The sequence below is a fragment of the Sus scrofa genome, chromosome X, assembly GCF_000003025.6.
Source record: "Sus scrofa isolate TJ Tabasco breed Duroc chromosome X, Sscrofa11.1, whole genome shotgun sequence".
In the NCBI taxonomy this organism is placed as follows: Eukaryota; Metazoa; Chordata; class Mammalia; order Artiodactyla; family Suidae; genus Sus; species Sus scrofa.
The window spans coordinates 87,377,769-87,399,106 of NC_010461.5; the positions used below are offsets into that span (position 1 = coordinate 87,377,769).

Here is a 21,338-nt window from a genome sequence, read left to right on the forward strand (position 1 = left end):
TTTTAAACATGTCATGCCTTCTTCATTCCTTTCTTCCTCTACTGTTCTTTCATGTTATGTGAACATTTTCTAGTTGAACATTTACAAATCTAGTAACACATTACTACAATTATTACTTTAATGTTATGCCTTTTGAGGAAGCTGAGAGAAGAAAGTAGAGCAAGTACATATTTATAATATTTATAGCTTGTTAAATCTTATTTTTCCATTTTAAATTTTCCTCATTTCTTACTGTGGATCTGAGTTACCTTCTGGTGTTATTTCCTTACTCCATTAAAGCTTTGTTCCTACCCACTTCCTTAGTACTGTTATTGGCAAACATTTACATCTGCAGACAACCTCAACAATTCAATTATATACATATACAAAATTATATACAAATATATATATTATTTATGCAATTATTCTTTAAATCGGTTAAGAATAAAAAGAGGAAGATGCCACTGTATTATCTCTTATAATTAATTACAGTTAGTACTGCCAGAACTGTTTTTTCATGTGAATTTGAATTACTATCTAGTGTCACTTGCTTTAAGGCTAAAGAATCATCTCTAGTATTTCTTGTATGACAGTTTTGCTATAAACAAATTCCATCAGCTTTTGCTTACATAGGAATGTACTTATTTTCACCTTAATTTTCTAAAAATAATTTTACTGGATTTATGATTCCTGGTTGAAAGTCTTTCTTTAAGTACTATGAATATGTCATCCCATTGCCTCCTGGTTTCCACTGGTTCTGATGAGAAGCCAGATGTTAATCTTATTGGGATTTTCTTTTATGTGATGAATATTTTTTCTCTTCCTGCTTTCAAGATATTCTCTTTGCCTTTGGCTTTAAATATTTTCACTGCATGGCTGTAAATCTCTCTGCATTTATCCTATTTTGAGTTACTTGAGCTTCTTGGATGTGTAAGTTAATGCTATTCATAAAATTTGGAAAGTTTTCTGACATTATTTCCTTGAATATTTTTTACCCCTTTTTCTCCCTCTCCTCTTTCTTGTACTCCTAATTTGTATATGTTGGTGCATTTAATGATGTCCTACATTTCTCTGAGGCTCTGTTCATTTTTCTTCATTCTCTCCATTCTTCAGACAGAATGATCTATAATTAATGTATCTTCAAGTCTGCTGATTCTTTCTTCTATCAATCCTAAGGTGCTGCTGAGTCCCTTTAGTGAAATGTTCACATTAGTTACTGCACGTTTTACCTCAAGAATTTCCATTTTTTAAAAATAATTTCTGTCCCTTTACTAATATTCTTAACTTGATGAAACATGGTCTCTTTTAGATCTTTGAACATATTTATAATGGTTGCTTTGAAGTCTTTGTCTGCTAAATCCAACATCTGGGTCTCTTCGGGAGCTATTTCTATTACTTGCTTCCCCCCATGTACAGGTTCATAGTTTCCTATTTCTTTGTGTGCCTCATAATTTTTTTATTGATAATATAGTATAGCAAGTCTGGACACTGATCCCACCTCCATGAGTGGTTATTGCTATTGTTTGCTGGGCTTTTTTTCACTGACTTGACTGACTGAACTTACTCAATGAAATTTGTTTCCTCTGTAGTATGCAACCTACAATGTTCCTGCTCAGATTTCTACTTGATTTTTATCTTCTACCTGGCAATCTGGGAGTTACCCTGGGTCAGGACAGGTCAAAGGTTATGATAAACCTCTTTGCCAGATAGATTTTTACTTACCACTGGATGTATGCGTGGCTTGTAGGCTGCTATCACAGTTCAAGGAATTCATGCTTCTGCCTCACATTCGGCCAGAAGGTAGTAGCTTGGATTTTCCCTCTCCAAGCACCTCTGAGAAGGCACAGCCTTGAGTATGTACACAGTGTTGCAGACTACCAGCGATATATGTGATTTTATTTTATTTATTTATTTTTTTAGGGCCACACCAGCAGCATATGGAGGTTCCCAGGTTAAGGGTCGAATCGGAGCTACAGCTGCTGGCCTACACCACAGCCACAGCAAGGCAGGATCTGAGCCACGTCTGCAACCTACACCAGAGCTCACAGCAATGCTGGATCCTTAACCCACTGAACAAGGCCAAATGGAACCCACAACCTCATGGTTACTAGTTGGATTCGTTTCCACTGCACCACAACAGGAACTCCAGCATGATTTTATTTTTAAGCCTGGCCTCCTAGGAGTTGCCCTTAGGTAAGAGTAGCTTATTGTTCAGCTAGTGATTAGTTAGAGGTTGTTCTCAAGTCCCTTAGTGACAGTGAGACTCCTGCTCTCTGTTGTTTGATCTGTGTGAAGCTCGGGGACTGCTTTCAAATCCACCTTATGTCTTGAATGAGTGCAGTCTTATGCTTAGGTACAGCCTTCCTAACCCTCAGGATTGACTATAATCCCAGGAGTGCTCTTCTTGGATTTTTACTTAGTTCTTTCTGTTACCAAACTTATGATTACACAGTCATTTTGCTTGTTGTAACTTGTGTCATGGAGCTGTGAGTGCCATCTTATTATCCACTAAGATTTCCATTGTTTTTGATAATGCCCTTAGGAATGGAATTCTCCACGATCTGTTTCACACAAAGTCAGTTGCTTTGAGTAGAACTAAGGAGTTCTTCATCTGTAAGGCCTGCCTCTCTCCCTAAGCAGGACCTCTGTGTCACTGTGCAAGAGTTGATGGCAGGGACAGTGGCCCACTCCCAAAGAATGAAACCTTTTCTTTACAAATGTGTACCGAGATGGTTTTTGGTTTGCTCCTTCTGGCATGAACCTCTGCCCTATAAGTAAGCTGCACTGGAGCAACAGGGGTCCAGGATTGTCAGCATACTGTCCCTAAGTGAGTGCTTCCACCCTTTGAGTGGAGGCTGGGTGGGGGAAGAGAAAGCTGGGTGGGAGAAAAGAAACCCAGTCCTCTAGATTCTACTTGGGATAGAACTTCTGCAAGACAGACCTGGGGGATATGAGAAATGTCAGAGGCCTGCGCCACCCAGGTGAAACCATAGCTCTAGACTAGGAGCTAGGGTGAGAGGGAGCCCCCAACTTCTTGACCACATCCACCTGGATAAGAGTTCCCTCAGTGGTTTTCATAAAACAAAGCTTAGAGGGTGATGAGAGCAGGCTAAATGCCAAAGACTCTTGCTGTTCTTTCTGAGATTTAATAGATTTTATTGCATGAATGTTTCTCTACTTGCTTTATGCCCCTAGGACAATTTCCAGGGACTAGGAATGACTGTTTCGTTTAATAATTTTTTCCCAGTTAAATAGTTATTTGTTGGTGAGAGAATTCATCACACTCTCATTTTGCCATTCTGGAGTCTTTCTCAAAGATCATATTTTAAAATGTTAATACTGGCCACCCCTGAATCAATCTTATTCATTTGCAAAATTGTTTTTCTATTTCTACCTTGTGTTTGGTGTTTCAAATATTCCTTTAAATATATATTAGAATGTCTTCCCTCTTCTCCTTCCATCATTACAGTGTACTTTGGATTTTTTTTGGCTATCCTTTTAAAACATGAACTAATTAGTCTTACTCAAAAGTTACAGTATATAACTTACATATATAACTATATATAAAACTATATAGTTTATGCAAAAGTTCTCAAAATATCTAAATAAATTATAGCCACTAATTCTCACCTTTGTCTGTATGCTTATATGTATAACTTTATGGAGTTAGGGGTACATATGCTCCTTCATCTTTGATTTCATCACTGCCTCAGAACACTGCTTTCATACAGTAAGCACTTAAATATACATAGAATGAGTGAACATATTTCTTTCCAGCATATTCCTGAAATATGCTGTCTTCCCGTAAAAGATGAACGTACTCTTTATTGGCGGTCTTCCCCTCCCCTTGCTAGAATTGTGAGACTCAGAAAGCTATTTCCAATGACATCTTTGGAACCCCTTCTAGGTCTTATAACCTACTCTACTAGACATTTTTATTTTTTAATTTTTTTAAGTTTTACTTTTTTTTTTGTCTTTTTGAAGGCCGCACCCACAGCATATGGAGGTTCCCAGGCTAGGGGTCTAATCGGAGCTGTAGCCGCCGGCCTACACCACAGCCATAGCAATGCAGGATCCGAGCTATGTCTGTGACCTACACCACAGCTCATGGCAATGCCAGATCCTTAACCCACTGAGCGAGGCCAGGGATCAAACCCACAACCTCATGGTTCCTAGTCAGATTTGTTTCCACTGTGTCACGACGGGAATGCCCACTAGACATTTTTAAAACACTCTTGGATAGTGTAGGCTTTATTTTTACCTAGAGTTAAAGAGCTGTACTACATAACCCAAGGACCCTTATCAGCTTCAGGTTCTGATAACGAAGGAGACCTTTGTAAATCCTGACTAGACCTATTAATTCCTTAACATGGTATTATCAGAAAACCTTGTATATTTTATTAAAACTCTTGAGCACCTAAATTTTCCTCTATAAGAAGGTAGACTATTTCCAATCAATCTGAATTTCCCTATAAATAAAGCTGGAAATGACATAATCATTTACTGACCTCACATAGAACATATGACATTAGTAGCATCAATCATCATACACCTCTTGAAAGAATATTATTCTCAAATTAAAATTACACATAGTCAAAGTACTTTACCTGTCCTCTAAAGGCAAAACCCAACTCTGAATATGGCACTTCCATAAAGACTCATACAGAAATCCTAATAAAGACTGATGAAGTATGCCACCCAATGGATGTACTGACATACTGCAGTCATAAAATACACACACAGGTTAGCATCTGTAATCTCCCTCAAGTTACTGGACAGTACAAAAAAGAAAACACTGAAGGGAAAGGACAACCTTCGATAGCAATACACCTTGATACTCCAGTGGCAATTCTGATACACGATCACATCAAGGAGGTCAAGGTAGACAGGTAATAATGTGCTTCAAAAAAAAAAAAACAGTGCGAGGGAGTGGGATGAACAGGGAGTTTGGGGTTGGTAGGTGCCAACTATTCCATTTAGAATGGATAAGCAATGAAGTCCTACTGAACAGCACAGGGAACTATAGTCATTCTCCTGGGATAGACCATAATGGAAGATAGTATGAGAAAAAATGTGTGTATATACACACACACACACACATATATATATATCCCAGTCACTATGCTGTACAGCAGAAATTAGCACAACAGTGTAAATCAGCTATACTTTAATTTAAAAAATTGAAAAAAAACCACAGCGCTTTACTGTATACCCCTCCCAACCTACAATGGGAGTTGGAAAACTATGGATGGAAACAGTAGAATTAGACTCAAACCCCTGAGACCAACTAGGCTAAATCTTCCTCCCTTGCTACACAGTTCTATCTTAGAAAGAGTTCCTTCAATATAACTCAGATTCAACCATTAGTTACTGAGTACATACTCTCTTTCAAGGCTCTATTCTTGATGCTTTCATACAGATTCTCATTTAATTTCCTTTAGAGTTTTATTAGGTTTGCTCCTAATAGCTTACTTCTCTTGAGACTTTGTGTTCATGCTCAGGGGTATATGGGGATCTTTCAATATCTACAGGGCTTAACTGTGGAAGAATCACTGAATAGGACACTTGCACACATAAACAGATGCTTGCCTACGTGAGAAGCTAAAAAGACCCACCTAAGAAGCAAGAAAGAGGGAAAGGAATCAGTAACATTGGTGGAGGTAGGGACAGGAGTCAGTTTTGCCGTATTATATATTTCTTTGCTTTTTCCTTATAGTATGTTAAGAAGATATCCAAACTGAAGAGGGTTAATGAGAAGTTCACAACCCCCATATAACAGTCACATTCCTGAAGACTGTAGAAGTTTCTACTATTACAGAGCAAGTCTGTACCTTCCCTATGGCCTGGACCTGCCAGAAGTGAGAAGAATAGTGACTTGCTTTCTCTTCTCTACTATGCTTCTCACTTCTGGCAGGTCCAGGAATACATAATAGGGCAAAAATGACTCCTGTCCCTACTTCCGCCAATGTTACTGATTCATGGGAGCACAGGGACAGTCATACCTTTTAGGGCTCCAAATATTCCTGATATTTAAGATAATTCCTATTGTAAAGACTAACAACATAATATTAATGAGGCACCCGAAGACAGACAAAACAAATCCCAAGACTAAAAATTATACTAAAAATTGACCCTAGATAAAGGTGAACCAGGGTTCAAATAAACTAGAAGGAACTAGAAGGCCTGCCTAATGGCAAACTTCTAATACTTATTTTTATATATGGCTAACATGTTCTAGGTCAATGGGACCCTGCGGGATTTCAATATTCCTAAACTTCAGGTAAAAACAATGTTTATCTCTGTAACATTACCTTACATTTGTATAGTACCTTATGCTTTTCAAAGACTTTTTCATGCCCATTATTTCACTCATACAATTCCCAGCATAATGTCAATATATAATCCATAAAAGAGAATTTGTCAAACGATCACCTCAAAAGAGCAAAAAAAAAAAAAAAAGATAGAAAAATAGACTTGACAGAACAGTTAAGAGTGCCGAAAAATGGGTCGTATACATAACACACAAGTCTATTAACCCCAAATGGTATTTCTCCTTCTGAATTCTATGCCAGACCTTAGGAAAAACATAAATATGATAACCATACCAATTTATTCTACACGAAAATGAACCTTGAAGCTTATTTTGAAGAGATACTGTGGTGTTTTTTTTTTAACCCACCTGGAAAACTGAAAAACACTGGAATCCAGAGGCTTAAGTTGAAGAGAAGGTGTTCTGCTTTCTTCTCCAACAGATGAAAGCTGGCTAGGGCTATCAATTCCCTCATATCCAGCTGTCTTATTATTCAGGTCCTCCATATCTTGAATAGAAGGGATCTTCACTGGATTAGTGAATACCTAGCAAAGAAAGAAAACAATTCATAAAAATCCCAATTTCAAACTAAATACCAAAGGATGAGTCAATCCTTCTGATGCTAGGAAAGAACACTCGGCCAAAAAAAAAAAAAAAGAAAAAAAAAAAAAAGAAACTGTTTCCCACACAAAACAAACAGCGAAACAGCGCACAGTAATGTACACTAGAACACTGACCCCAGGCACGTTCAGTTATAGCCTTATCAGCTGGACACCAGCAGACCTCCCCAACTCACTTATTGGCTCCTAGAATCATCCCACCCACAACACAAACCCAGGCCCCCTAATCGCTGTCTAATTCTCTCCTGTGACCCAGTTTAAGGCTAGGTTTTCACTCCTCCGAGATCTGTGATGAGGGCAGGGATGGAGGGAATAAGCATTGCAGCAAGTGTCTGTGCTGGTCTTGGAGAAATGCATGCGAGAGACTAACATATATTCATATTGCACACACACAGAGACATGCATCTGGGATCTCGTGGGAGAGCCAGCTTATGAAGACAGCATGAACGATGAAGGTGAAGGAGTTTATAAAGGGGAGGTAAACTGAATGAGGACAGGGCAGTCCCAGGAAATCTCCCAATCTCTACATCAGACTATTAAGACATTAGTGTATGAAACGTGTTTATTAATACACCTGGGTCTTGGTAGCGTGTCAGAAGAAGAATTAGTATTTAATTGCCTCTATCCTCACCAGTCTCACCTACCCTGACTGAGTGGGTGGAAGGTGAATCTAACATGCTACTAGCAGATATCTCTGGGAAAGAGGGTCAAGAGGAGTATCATGCAGAAAGGCAAGGTTGGGTGGGGAAGATATATGGGTGCTATGGTGGCTGTCAGGAAAGGAGTGTCCCTGAAAGGACGGCCAACCTTATTGCACCCTTCAGCGTCCGGAGCTGGGCAACCATGTCCGAGAGACAGTGCTCCTGAAAATTCAAAACAGCAGAGTCTTTATAAAGCCAGCCAGCCTGAAAGCAGGGAAGGGGGAGGGGCACAAAGAACCACCCCTTCTTCCCAAGAGGAAGGAGAAAGGAATCACCCCTGAATCCTGGAAGAAAGGAGACTGAGGAAAACCAGACACTCAACGGGAGCAGCCTGTGTGAGGACGGACCAGAACCCTGAATATTCCGTGACACCCAATGTGACATTCACACTTTCCAGAATCAATACTAAATCCAAATATGGGCAATATATGATTCGGCTCTTCTATTTTTGGGGATCTGAACATCAGTAATGGCAGATCAAAGTGCAATCAAAAGATGCAATGAAAAAAAAGACCACCAGAAAAAATGGTTTGTTATTTCTATGCAGCTTTCAAGAGTGCTGCTCCCTTCAACCCATGTCCTCTGTTGGGGAAAATTTTGTGTGAGAAAAGGAAGCACGTGGACTGTCTCTCACCTGGTGGCTCTCATTTTCCAATGGTACCTTCTTCTTCTCAATAGTTTGATCTCTAGGAGAAGACAAAAGTGCTATTTAGGTCACTCGTAAAATTTCTCAGTTTGAAACGGATCACCAATTGCAGATTTAGGTTATAATGTTCCTTCTAAACCAGAAATAGTATGAATCTCATTGAGTAACTAAGGGTTCCTTCCTGAACTCTACCACTGAAGAGGGATTTCAAATGCCCTATCAAAAGAAGTGGAGAGGGGCGTACCCCTTGTGGCTCAGTAGTTAATGAATCTGACTAGGAACCATGAGGTTGCGGGTTCGATCCCTGGCCTTGCTCGGTGGGTTAAGGATCCAGCGTTGCCGAGAGTTGTGGTGTAGGTTGCAGACGTGGCTCAGATCCTGTGTTGCTGTGGCTGTGGTGTAGGCTGGTGGCTACAACTCCAATTAGACCCCTGGCCCAGGAACTTCCATATGCCGTGGGTGCGGCCCTAGAAAAGCCAAAAAAGAAGAAGAAGAAGAAGAAGTGGAGGGGAAGAGGGAGGCAGTCTAAAAGCAATCACTAGTTGAGACATTTGGGAAATGCTTAGGAAGAATAAAGAATTGGAAGATCAGAAAAGTAAGTAGATACATCATTAAAAACAAGCCCCCCCCCCAAAAGTCTCTCTTCTCAAAATTCCCCTGTGCTATTAGGATCAGGCTCCTCTGCTCTTTGATATAGAACACCACTTTGGGTATACTCAACTGTTTCTTAGCTTTGCTCAAGTAGAGGTCTTCATCAATGAGTTCTTGTTCCTCTGGAACAGAGCACCTCCTGCAGCACAGAGAAGAAAAATCGTCTTTCAGAAACAAAACGTGCCCTTCGCTTTTACCCTTCACTTTCCTCACAACTATGACAAGGCAGGTTAACCATCCTCTAGCATTACAGAGATCAGATGCCACCCACATTGCCAAACCTGTGTGCAGGTTAACATGTAGCAATTCTTTTCCCAAGGCATATCGTGCCATTATTTTGGGTGCATATGTCACTCTTCTCCCAAGACATCCAAAGAACTTGACAGCTACCAAATTTATATCTCTATTTTTACACAGTGACGTTCAAGCACAAGAGAGACTTCCTTGGGAGTTCCTGTTATGGCGCAGTGGGTTAAGAACCTAACTGGTATCCAGGAGGATACAGGTTCCATCCCTGGCCTTGCTCAGTGGGTTAAGGATCAGGTGTTGCCTTGAGCTGCAGTGTAGGTCACAGATGTGGCTTGGATCCTGTGTTGCTGTGGCTGTGGTGCAGGCTGGCAGCTGCAGCTCTGATTCGACCTCCAGCCTGGGAACTTCCATATGCAGCAGGTACAGCCCTGAAATGAAAAATTAAAAAAAAAAAGAGAGAGAGAGAGAGTCTTGCTGAGGTTCCATACAAAGAGAATATTGCTGAGACTAGAATCTAGGTCTTTTGTGTCTTGTTTACTAGAATCTAGGTCTTTCGTGTCTTGTTTAGTAAGAAAGTACTCCCAAGGTGCAGTCTAGAAGCAGGAGAATCCCTAAACTCTGTGATGACATCTGAAGAAGAAAATCAGAGGCTATGACAGAGAGCAGCAAGAAGAGACTAGGAGCTGACGTTGTAAAAGGAACAGAGACTAGCGAAGAGGAGAAAAAGAAGATTCCATGCATGAAAAGACATTTGCAATATGTCAGGCATGAAGAAGAGACTTTTAGAAGAAAAAGCTGAAAAGAGTACTAGAAAATGTATTCAATGGACACAAGCAATCCTAGAAACAAATAAATAAAAATTAAGAATTGGAAACCCTATATTATACTCGTTTTATTAGGGGTCAAAGTATTTTGGACTAAGTATAAACTGATAGGATATACAGGATTCAAAAATGAGACTTCTAAGCACTCAGTCCCACATTTTAATCACACAAACCCCAAGAGGTATTTAGGCACATCTGGAGACTGTGGGGGAATCTTTGCTCATTACACACCTGGACTGCATTTATTTTAATTTCCTCCATTTTAAACCATTTTTTCTAAAAAGAATACCTTGGTTTACTACCCTTTTTCTATCAGCATTTATCCTGAAGAAAAAAATTAAGAAAGTCACAGCGGAATTGAAGCAAACTGAATTATTATTATGAATGTATATGATTGAGTCGAATAAAAAATATTTGTTACATTGAACTGAATGCCTATGGATATGCCAGGCACTATGTAGATGTCAGTTGCTTCAGGAAACATATGCTATATTAGAAAGACAAATGTAAGCAATCTGCATCGAATGTACAATAGGTACTATAACAGACTCAGGTATAGGAAGCATATGAAGGAAATCTACTCCATCTGAAAGGTAAATCCCTTATTCTCAAATAGTTTACAATTTCCTTCTTTTTTTTTTTTGGCTTTTTAGGGCTGCACCCACAGCATATGGAAGTCTCCCGGCTAGGGGTTAAATCGGAGCTACAGCTGCCAGCCTGCGCCACAGCCGCAGCCACGCCAGATCCAAGCCGCATCTGTGACCTACACCGCAGCTCACGGCAATGCTGGATCCTTAACCCGGTGAGCAAGGCCAGGGATCGAACCTACGTCCTCATGGATACTAGCCAGATTCGTTTCCGCTGAGCCACAACGGGAACTCCCTTGAGTAGTTTATAATCTTTTGAAGAGCCCAGGTATATACAGATGAAAACCATCCACAACATTCAAACAGTATGCGAACAAATGTCAAGAATTAAATACCACAGGAAGCCAGGGTAAAATCACTGTAAACTGAACTACTGTCAACAGGAGACGTATCACACCAAATACTTAAGCTTCCCAGACGGACATGATTCAGGTAGGCAGATGGAATGCACAAAGTCACTATAAGCAAGTGGGAATGACAGCATCATGTCATGGAGGAGGGAAGATGTGTGGCATGGGCGGGGAAAAGTGAAGCCACGGGCCTTCTAAAGCAGAGAGTTTGTGTTAAGATACAATGAATAGTAAGGCTGGACAGGTAGGGTGGGACCAGTTAGCACAGGGGCTTGAATGCCAGGTCCAAAGAGTGTGGACTTGAGATAAACGTTTTTGAATAGAGAGACAAATCAGGAATTACCTCTGGCAAAATACCAAGTCTTAACTTTACCTGTACTTTGGATGGGAATTATAGTAACAAAACCATCTTGCAGGCAATGTAGATGGATCAACCTTGCCAGGAAGCTTCCTCCATTTAAGACACTCATCACACTGTACCCATGTCTGGTCAGGAATCTTCCTGAATGAAGGAAAACAGAAGTATGACTGTATATATCCTAGCTCTGTACTCTTATATGAGAAAGGTACAACTTAAAAGCGAAAGAAAATGATTTTATATGCGAGATGTGTTAGAAATGTAACAGTCTAGGTTTCTAACAATCTTCTCCTTTTTTTTTTTTTGGCTTTTTAGGGCTGAACCCACAGCATATAACATATGTTATATCTTGAACTTTATAGATAAAACAATGATAGAACTAGACCAAACATAGATACGAAAAACAGCAGCAAGTATTTTTTTCTTTTGTCTTTTGTCCTTTCAGGGCTGCACCTGCAGCATATGGAGGTTCCCAGGCTAGGGGTCTAATCAGAGCTGTAGCCACCGGCCTACACCACAGCCACAGCAACGCCAGATCCGAGCCATGTCTGCGACCTACACCTCAGCTCATGGCAACGCCAGATCCTTAACCTACTGAGCAAGTCCAGGGATCGAACCCGCAACCTCATGGTTCTTTGTCGGATTCGTTAACCACTGCGCCACTCTGGGAACTCCAAGTAGCAAGTATTAACATGGTGAACCACCATGTTATGGAGGTCAGTAGTACTTATCCTGGAATCGCTAGTTCTAAGCCAACAAAAGTATAACTAACTCTAAAATTTATTAACTGGCAGAAAATTATACATATATATTATATATATATATATATATATATGTTGCAATATTACTAAAAAAATAAAACCCACTGAATTATTTAATTTGCTTCTATCCAATCCCACAACAGATTTGAATTGCATTTGAGAGTCACTGAAACATCATCATTAAAATGTCTCCTCTGAACTTCCGGTGTGGCTCACATCATTAAAATGTCTCCTCCATTTCCCCTCAGGCTCCCTAGTCCTTTTTTTTCCTTTCAATAAGTCTTTGTTTACACTTAAGTCAAAATTTCATTAGGTTGATACTCCCAAAATGAATATTAAGAAGGAACATAAATTTGATGAAATTTCCTAACTCGAAATGGTGGCGCCAGTCCAACAACTAGGTAAAATTATTAAGATAAAATTCTTCCAGAGTTCTACCCTGAAACACATACTCATTCTCATCTCCTCTAGGAAGCATAACCCGGTTACCTATACCTCAGAATAAATTTGTTTCTCTGTAAGAGGAGAAGGTCCATATATAATAGAAGCTGTCAGCATCTAATGTGTGAAATGCAGCCTGGAGTACGAAGGGGGAAGGCTAGAGAAAAAGACATAGAAAGAGGGTAGAGGCGCATCTAGGGCCAATTTGAAAAACATGTAATTTAGCCTAGGAGAGGTTTTATGTATGGTACATTTACACTGCTCTTATACTAGACATTTCAACAGAGTGGTATGATTCTTTTATGTCTTAGTTCAATATGTTTCTTATCTTTTTAAATGGTGCTTTTTTCTAGTTATAAAAGAAATATAAGCTCAAAGAGAAAAATGAAAAAAATACAGAAAACTACAAAAAAAGAAAAGAAAATGTGCCCATAGGTTTACCACTCAAATATAATGTCCTCTGTTTAAAAACTCTGTTTTAACAAAGAGAATTCATACCTGTTTTTGGATATATAGCTTCCTATCTCCTTAGCTACAGGCTGCTCCAGCCGTGCAGCATTTAAGCTCTAAGCTCAGGCCTGACCTCTGGTGTCTATATATTTCTGCACAGTTTTATTTAGAGCCAGAGAAAGCAGTTTCAGCAGTACTGGAAGAGGAGAGGAAAGGTCATATGAGCTTTGGTTTTACATGTACATGCACAGAAGAGGTTCTTGTAGAAGCGTGCCAATATTATTGTCTTGAGGAGAAGCACTGGAGACAACAATTTCCTGCCTCAGATTACATGCAGCTCATGGCTGATCCTTCCGTTTAGGCAGAAAGGAGAGGCTTTTAGCTTGCACTTGCAATAAACAGGTATTTGAAGGGGCTATGCCATATTCTTCTCATTGGATCCTTCCAGAAGAGCGTCATGGTTAAGAACTTGGGTTTAGGGGCCTGACTGCCCATGTTTGAACCTTGGATCTATTACTTTCTACTTGTCTAATCTTGAACAAGTTACTTAAGCTCTCAGTGTATCAGTGTCTACATTTGTAAAGAAGTAATATCATCTGTCTATCCCATAGGGTTGTTCTGGTGATTAAATAAACACAAACACATGGAAAGAACAGTGTGCCTGGCATGTAAGTAAGTACTCAATAAATAATCATTACAATTCTGCCTCTAAAAGGTTTATAACATACATACATATACTCTAGCAATATAGAAACATGTTCCATTGCATTAACCATTGCTTATTTAAAAGGCAAAAAAGGCATCTCATCTTAAGTTGACATTTCTTTGAAAATCAGGGAGTTTGGACAGGAGTAGGGATCTTTAGAATAAGACAGTGATATTCACAGAGCAGTCAGCTGTGTTGCACCTAAAACAAAATTGTTTACCAAACATTTGTCTGATGATGTCCATTAAAACAGAACATGGGTGTCTACCCACAAACAAATTTTTAATACTCTAATCTTCACCTTGATAGTATAATTGACTGTAAATGCACTGGAAAATGCTCTGTTCTCTGTATTATGCTCCTTTCCTGGCCTCCTGCAGCATTTCATCCTGATCCACCATTCTGCGTGTAATTCCCTGTCTTAGATTCAATAAACTTTACATTTTTTTCTGATATGCTGGGTTCTCTACTTCTATACTCAAATTTCTTGCTACAGTTCCAACAATGTTCACTAGGAATAAAGAGAAGAGAAATGTTGGCTAATATTTTTGAATGCCTACTGTATGCGAGGTACCATTCTAAAATTTTATCTTCTAACTTAATACACTCAGTGACTTACTTACCAAAAATTACCCATCTATTAAGAACCAGATCTAGGTTTTCAACCCAGAAGTGGCTTATTTTTTTTGTTTGTTTGTTTGTTTTTTGTTTTTTAGGGCCGCAGTTGCGGCATATGGAAGTTACCAGGCTAAGGGTCGAATTGGAGCTATAGCTGCTGGCCTACGCCACATTCACAGCAACACAGGATCTGACCCACATCTTCAACCTACACCACAGCTCATGGCAATGCCAGAACCCTGACCCACTCAGCGAGGCCAGGGATCGAACCCGTATCCTCATGGATACTAGTCAGAATCGTTTCCACTGAGCCACAATGGGAACTCCCAGCAGTGGCTGATTTAAATGGCCATCATTTTCTACTATATCACACTACCTGTAGGATAAACTGATATTTATCTTTTCATATTTATGACCCAAATGATATAAGTGTTAAACCAAAGTGAAGAGATCTAAAGACTGATGAAACTAGTACCTGCGATTTCCTATTTTTAATTAAACTTCCTTATGGGAAAAACACCATTTTATCCTATTCCTTCCATTTTCTCTGTAGACATTACCCCAATATATTTATATTCTAAATTTAGTACTCACGGTATTGGCCTGACTATGGCTGAGGTCTCAAAATTTTCTTGGGAGGTCTTCTCCTTCCAAAAAGCATTGAGCTTCTGGGCAAGGGCATTAATTGTCAACCTGAAAGAGAAAGGAAGAAGCATGTCAATGTTGAGAATTTTTTGAGTAATTCTGTGATTTTTAAGATGCTCCCTTTAAGAAAAAAAGATGCTCCAATTTAACAGAAACCAGCAATTTAGAATATTCAGCATAGGTTTGAATATCTACACTACAGAAACTAGAATGGGAATCCACTGCCTTTGCAAGTTATCTGTCAAAATGACAAAGTCATAGTGCTGAACAGTCACTTTGGTTGAAAAGTTAAGATGGTCACAAGTCCTAAAAAGTAGTATGTTTTCCTAATTTTCTGGGCTTTTAGAATCATGGTGAGGGGAGCTGACATTAGAGACAATGACAGAAGACTGGCAGCTAAGTTGTTGAGGAGTTATTCAATTGTCAGATGACTACAGGTAAACAATTCAGGACCAAGTTGAAACTCAGAGGATCAAATACTGTACCCTATCTATTACAAATCAATCAAATACTAACTTTAAAATGTCTATATAAGAAGTTCCCATTGTGGCTCAGTGGTTACCAACCTGACTGGTATCCATGAAGACACAGGTTCGATCCCTGGCCTCATGCAGTGGGTTAAGGATTGGGTGTTGCCATGAGCTGTGGTATGGGTTGCAGACATGGCTCCGATATGGCATTGCTGTGGCTGTGGAGTAGGCCGGTAGCTGCATCTCCGCTTCCACCCCTATCCCCTAGCTGGGAGCTTCCATATGCCACAGGTGTGGCCCTAAAAAGAAAAGTCTGTATAGTTTTTCTTAGTCCAAATGCCAATCACAGTCGTTACAGCATCAATGGGTAACAAGTCCCCTTCAACAACCTACTACTACATAGCTATTAGTGGAGGCTATGCCCTAGTTATGGCTCCTGCCCTTTCTCCTTTATCTCTCTTCCAAAATGAACAACAAAAGACCCAGGCTCAAACAATATAATGTGAATAAAACCTGAATTTTGCTTTTAAAAACTGCCAATTTCTAATGACTAATTCCTATTTAATTCTACAACTCAGGATTACAACTTAATGTAGACCTGTATGCACCTGAAACTACAAATTTAGTATTTTTTTACATTTCTTGATTCCTTGGATAATTCCCCCAAGGTTTTGTAGACCTCTTCTCTCCTTAAGGGAAATTTTCCTTTTTTTTTTTTTTTGGTCTTTTTGTATTTTGAGGGCCACACCCATGGCATATGGAGGTTCCCAGGCTAGGGGTCTAATCGGAGCTACGGTTGCCGGCCTACACCACAACCACAGCAATGCAGGATCCGAGCCGCGTCTGCAACTTACACCACAGCTCACAGCAACGCCAGATCCTTAACCCACTGAGCGAAGCCAGGGATGGAACCCGCAACCTCATGCTTCCTAGTCGGATTCATTTCCGCTGCGCCATGACAGGAACTCCAAGGAAAATTCCTTCTTAACTCCACCTTATATTAAATTAGATTTTGACCGCACAGATTAAAGAAATCATACATGAGCTCCCCTATAAAGTCTCATTCCCATCCAACCTACCAATATTTCTAATCTATGTTTATATCCTGCCCTAAAGTCATAGATGAAGAACCATTTCTTGTTTTCTCTTAAAATTCTACTTTAAATCTACTTTTAAAGAAAGATTACATGGGATTCTGGGCAGACGGTGGAGTAGGAGGAAGCACCAGGAATCTGCCTCTCCATCTCGACAACAACTGTACTGGCAGAATTTGTCTAATGTAACTTTTTGGAACTCTGGAGTCCACTGAAGACTTTTAATTTCCGGGGGAATGCTTGGATGATAAATTGGCAAATTTCAGCTCTTAGCTCAGTAGTAAGTAGCTACCCATCTACCCCAGTCCTGTGGTAGGCTGCTGTGCACACGTTTCAAGAGCAACTTGCAGGAGCAACTTCCAAATAATGGGTATCTGTGCTCTGACTGCTGTTTGCTGCTTCTGATCACAGGATCATGCAATCCCATGGTAACCACAAAGAAAATAGCAATAAAATATACACAAAAGAGAGGAATTTAAATATTTCACCCCCCAAATTAGCTAAACACAAAAGAAGGTAGTAATACTTAATACAGGAAATGAGGGACAAAATACCTATACAGCATATAGACAACAAATAGCAAAATGACAGAAGTCATTTCTTATCAGTAATCACTTTAAATGTAAATAGGTTACAGAGAGATGGGTAAAATGGGTTAAAAAATGAACTACATATATGCTGTCTACAGGAGACTAACTTTTTTTTGTTTTAAAATTTTATTTACTTATCATTTTTTGAAGTTTTATTGAAGTATGGTTGATTTATAAGATTGTGATAACTTCTGCTGTACAACAGAGTGATTTGGTTATACATATGCAGGAGACTAACTTTAGAAACAAAGACACAAACAGGGTGAGAGTGAAAAGATGGAAAAGCATATTTCGTGTAAATAGTAACCAAAAGAGAGCAATATCAGACAAAATAAACTATAAACTATAAATCACAAGAGCTAAAATTTGGAAGTAACCCAACTGCCCACTGATAAATAAATGGATAAACAAAATGTAGTATATACATATGATAGGATATTATTCAGCCTTAAAAAAGGAAGGAAATTCTGACATGCTACAACATAGATGAAACTTGAGGACATCATGCTCAATGAAATAAGCCAATCACAAAAAGACAAATACTTTATGATTTCACTTATATAAGGAACTTAAGAGTAGTCAAATTCATAGGGACAGGAGTTCCCATCGTGGAGCAGTGGCAACAAATCCAACTAGCAACCATGAGGTTGTGGGTTGGATCCCCAGCCTCATTCAGTGGGTTAAGGATCCGGCGTTGCCATGAGCTGTGGTGTAGGTCACAGACTCGGCTTGGAGCCTGTGTTGCTGTGGCTGTGGTGCAGGCCGGGAGTTGTAGCTCTGATTAGACCCCTAGCCTGGGAACCTCCATATGCCACAGATGTGGCCCTAAAGAGCAATAAAAAAAAAAATTCATAGAGACAAAGTACAATGATGGTTGCAAAGGGCTAGGAAGAAATGGGAATGGGGAGTCATAGGTACTGTGAAACTGTTTAATAGGTACAGTTTCAGTTTTGCTAGATGAAAAGAGTTCTGCAGATATATGGCGGTGATGGTTGCTCAACAATATGAATGCACTGAATACTACTGAACTATACATTTAGAAATGGTTAGGATGGTAAATTTTATGTGTATTTTACTACAATTAAAAATTGTTAAAAAGGGGTAGATTATGTGGTTGCCAGGGGCTCAGAAGAGGGTAAAAGGGAAGTGACTGCTAATGGACAAGAGTTTTCTTTGGGGGTGGGTGATGAAAATGTTTTGGAGTTAGATAGTAGTGATGGCTGTACAACGTTGTGAATATACTAAAACCACTGAAGTATACATTTTAAATTGGTGACATTTATGGCATATGAGTTATATTTCAATTTGGAAATAAAAATATAAAAACAAACCTCTGTTCTCACATACTCAGGCAAAAATAAAAAATGAGGTAAGTTTTACATACAGTAAAATCCATATATATATATATATATTGTCTTTTTGCCATTTCTAGGGCTGCTCCCACAGCATATGGAGGTTCCCAGGCTAGGGGTGGAATCGGAGCTGTAGCCACCGGCCTACGCCACAGCCACACGGGATCCGAGCCTCATCTGCGACCTACACCACAGCTCACAGCAACACTGGATCCTTAACCCACTGAGCGAGGCCAGGGATTGAACTCGAAACCTCATGGTTCCTAGTCGGATTCGTTAACCACTGAGCCATGACGGGAACTCCTAAAATCCCTATTTTAAAAGTGTAGTTCTATCAGTTTTGACAAATGCATACTGTCATGTAAGCACCACCTCAATCCAGACACCATTCTTATGTATTTTGAAACCCCATTCCCTCTTGCAAAAAACCTGGCTTGACTCCACTGTTCTATTAATCTCCTTCCTTTTACTTCCCCAATCGTTACATATGTCACCTAACCCAGTACCTCCGCTTCATTCTCCTGTCTTAATCCCCTACAATCTAGTTTCCACCATTGCCACTACACAAAACCGTTTCTCTTCCCAAACTCATTCATTATTCTATCAATAATCCTGCAAATATCACAGTCTACTAAATTTGAGACTGATCTTCGATTCTTTCCTCTCCTTTGTTTGCCTTATACCATTGTTAATATGTTACCAATTTTTTGGATCCTTTTTTTTTTAAAGTTACTCTTATTTCAGACCTTCACCATACACCTAGATTACTCAAATTGTACAAAATCCTCTTTCAATCTATCCTGCACCCTGTTTGTATTTACTTATTTTAAAATTTTTTTTTTGTCCTTTTAGGGCTGCACTGGCAGCATACGGAGGTTCTCAGGCTAGGGGTCAAATCAGAGCCATAGCTGCTGGCCTTCGCCACAGCCACAGCAACATTCAGAGCCAAGCCATGTCTGCGACCTACACCACAGCTCACAGCAGTGCTGGATCCTTAACTCACTGAGCGAGGCCAGGGATCAAACCTACGTCCTCAAGGATTCTGCTGAGCTACAATGGGAACTCCCTGAACCCTGTTTTTAGATTTATCAACTGATAGAATTCACATAAAGCACCTTATAATTCACGTACAGCACCTTATAAACCATAAAGCAGTATATAAGTATAATGCACTATATTCTTTTTCTTTCTTTTTCTTCGTCTTTTGTCTTTTTAGGGCCATATCCACGGCATATGGAGGTTTCCAGGCTAGGGGTCTAATCAGAGCTGTAGCTGCCGGCCAGATCCAAGCTGTGTCTGTGACCCACACCATAGCTCAGGGCAACACGGGATCCTTAACCCACGGAGCAAGGGCAGGGATCGAACCCACAACCTCATGGTGCCTAGTCGGATTCGTTTCCACTGTGCTAAAACGGGAACTCCATAATGTACTATGTTCTTAAGATAGAATTGTTTCAAGTCACTCCTCTGTTCAAGAATACACAAGAAATACTCATTGCCTAAAGCATCAGCTACTCTATCCCACGTTCTCCTAAGACAGAAGTTCTCAAACTGTCTTGGTTCATGGCACCTTTAGTGTCTCAAGTTTTTCATGGCACCCTTAGGTCTAAAGAAATATTACAGTTCAGGAGTTCCCATCGTGGCTCAGTGGTTGGCGAATCTGACTAGGAACCATGAGGTTGTGGGTTCGATCCCTGGCCTTGCTCAGTGGGTTAAGGATCCGGCGTTGCTGTGTCTCTGGCGTAGGCCGGCGGCTGCAGCTCCAATTAGACCCCTAGCCTGGGAACCTCCATGTGCCATGGGTGTGGCCCTAAAAAAGACAAAAAAAAAAAAGACCAAAAAAAAAAAAAAGAAATATTACAGTTCAATTTACTATTAAATAGGTCCAAACAACTTGATAAGTATTTCTGTACTAGATTTTAGTATCCATTTGAAAAATAACACATATAAATTTAAAAAAATAGGAGAATAGACTGTGGTTGCCAAGTCAGAGGGGGAGTGGGAGGGAGTGGGAACCTGTAGTTAATAGATGCAAACTACTGCCTTTGGAATGGACAAGCAATGAGATCTTGCTGTATAACACTGGGAACTATATCTAGTCACTTGTGATGGAAGATAATGTGAGAAAAAATGTATATGTATATGTGACTGATTCACTTTGCTGTACAGTGGAAAACGGACAGAACACTGTAAACCAAAGATAATGGAAAAATAAAAATCATTAAAAATAAATTCTAAAATATTTGTTTCATTTTCTTTTTCTTTTTTGCTTTTTAGGGCTGCACCTGCAGCATATGTTAGTTTCCAGGCCAGGGGTCAAATTTGAGCTATAGCTGCCAGCCTACACCACAGCCACAGCAACGCGGGATCAGAGCCTCGTCTGCAAACTACCACCACAGCCTTCTACGACGATGGATCCTTAACCCACTGAGCAGGGCCAGGGGTCGAATCCACATCCTCATGGTTAGTAATGGGGTTTATTACCACCAAGCCATGATACAAACTCCCTCTATTTCATTCTTAAATAGCCATAATCACTTACAATGGAATGGGTAGGCCTTGGAGTCAAATTGGACGCAGCTTCCCTCATTTCTAATTCAACACTGATTTTTGTGTATTAATTGCTTTACATCATAGCAATCACAAAAAAAACCCAAAAACCCAGACTCACAAAGATATGATGTCATCAACAGGAATGTGAACATACTTGTACTTGGAATTGGGGCGCTCCCCTAACAAATACCTGAACATGGGGAACTGGCTTTAGAGTTGGGCAGTAAGCAAAGGCTGGAAGAAGCTGAGGAGCATTACAGAAATTGCCTGGCCACGGACACACCGTTGGTAAAAACATGAATGTTAAACACCTCACTGATGAG

At 39.8% G+C, this 21,338-nt stretch overlaps 1 protein-coding gene across 4 annotated transcripts in view; it reads right to left on the bottom strand.

Moving 5' to 3' along the window:
* MORC4 (MORC family CW-type zinc finger 4) overlaps window positions 1–21,338 on the bottom strand; it is a 57,986-nt gene that overhangs the window by 8,458 nt on the left and 28,190 nt on the right. For all 4 annotated transcript variants that reach the window (XM_021079789.1, XM_021079787.1, XM_021079786.1 and 1 more), the window contains 5 exons: window positions 14,906–15,004; window positions 11,351–11,479; window positions 8,978–9,046; window positions 8,245–8,296; window positions 6,659–6,834 (listed from right to left, as the gene is read on the bottom strand). In XM_021079789.1, the coding sequence (XP_020935448.1) occupies window positions 6,659–6,834; window positions 8,245–8,296; window positions 8,978–9,046; window positions 11,351–11,479; window positions 14,906–15,004 (525 nt within the window). The remainder of the gene's footprint in view (window positions 1–6,658; window positions 6,835–8,244; window positions 8,297–8,977; window positions 9,047–11,350; window positions 11,480–14,905; window positions 15,005–21,338) is intronic.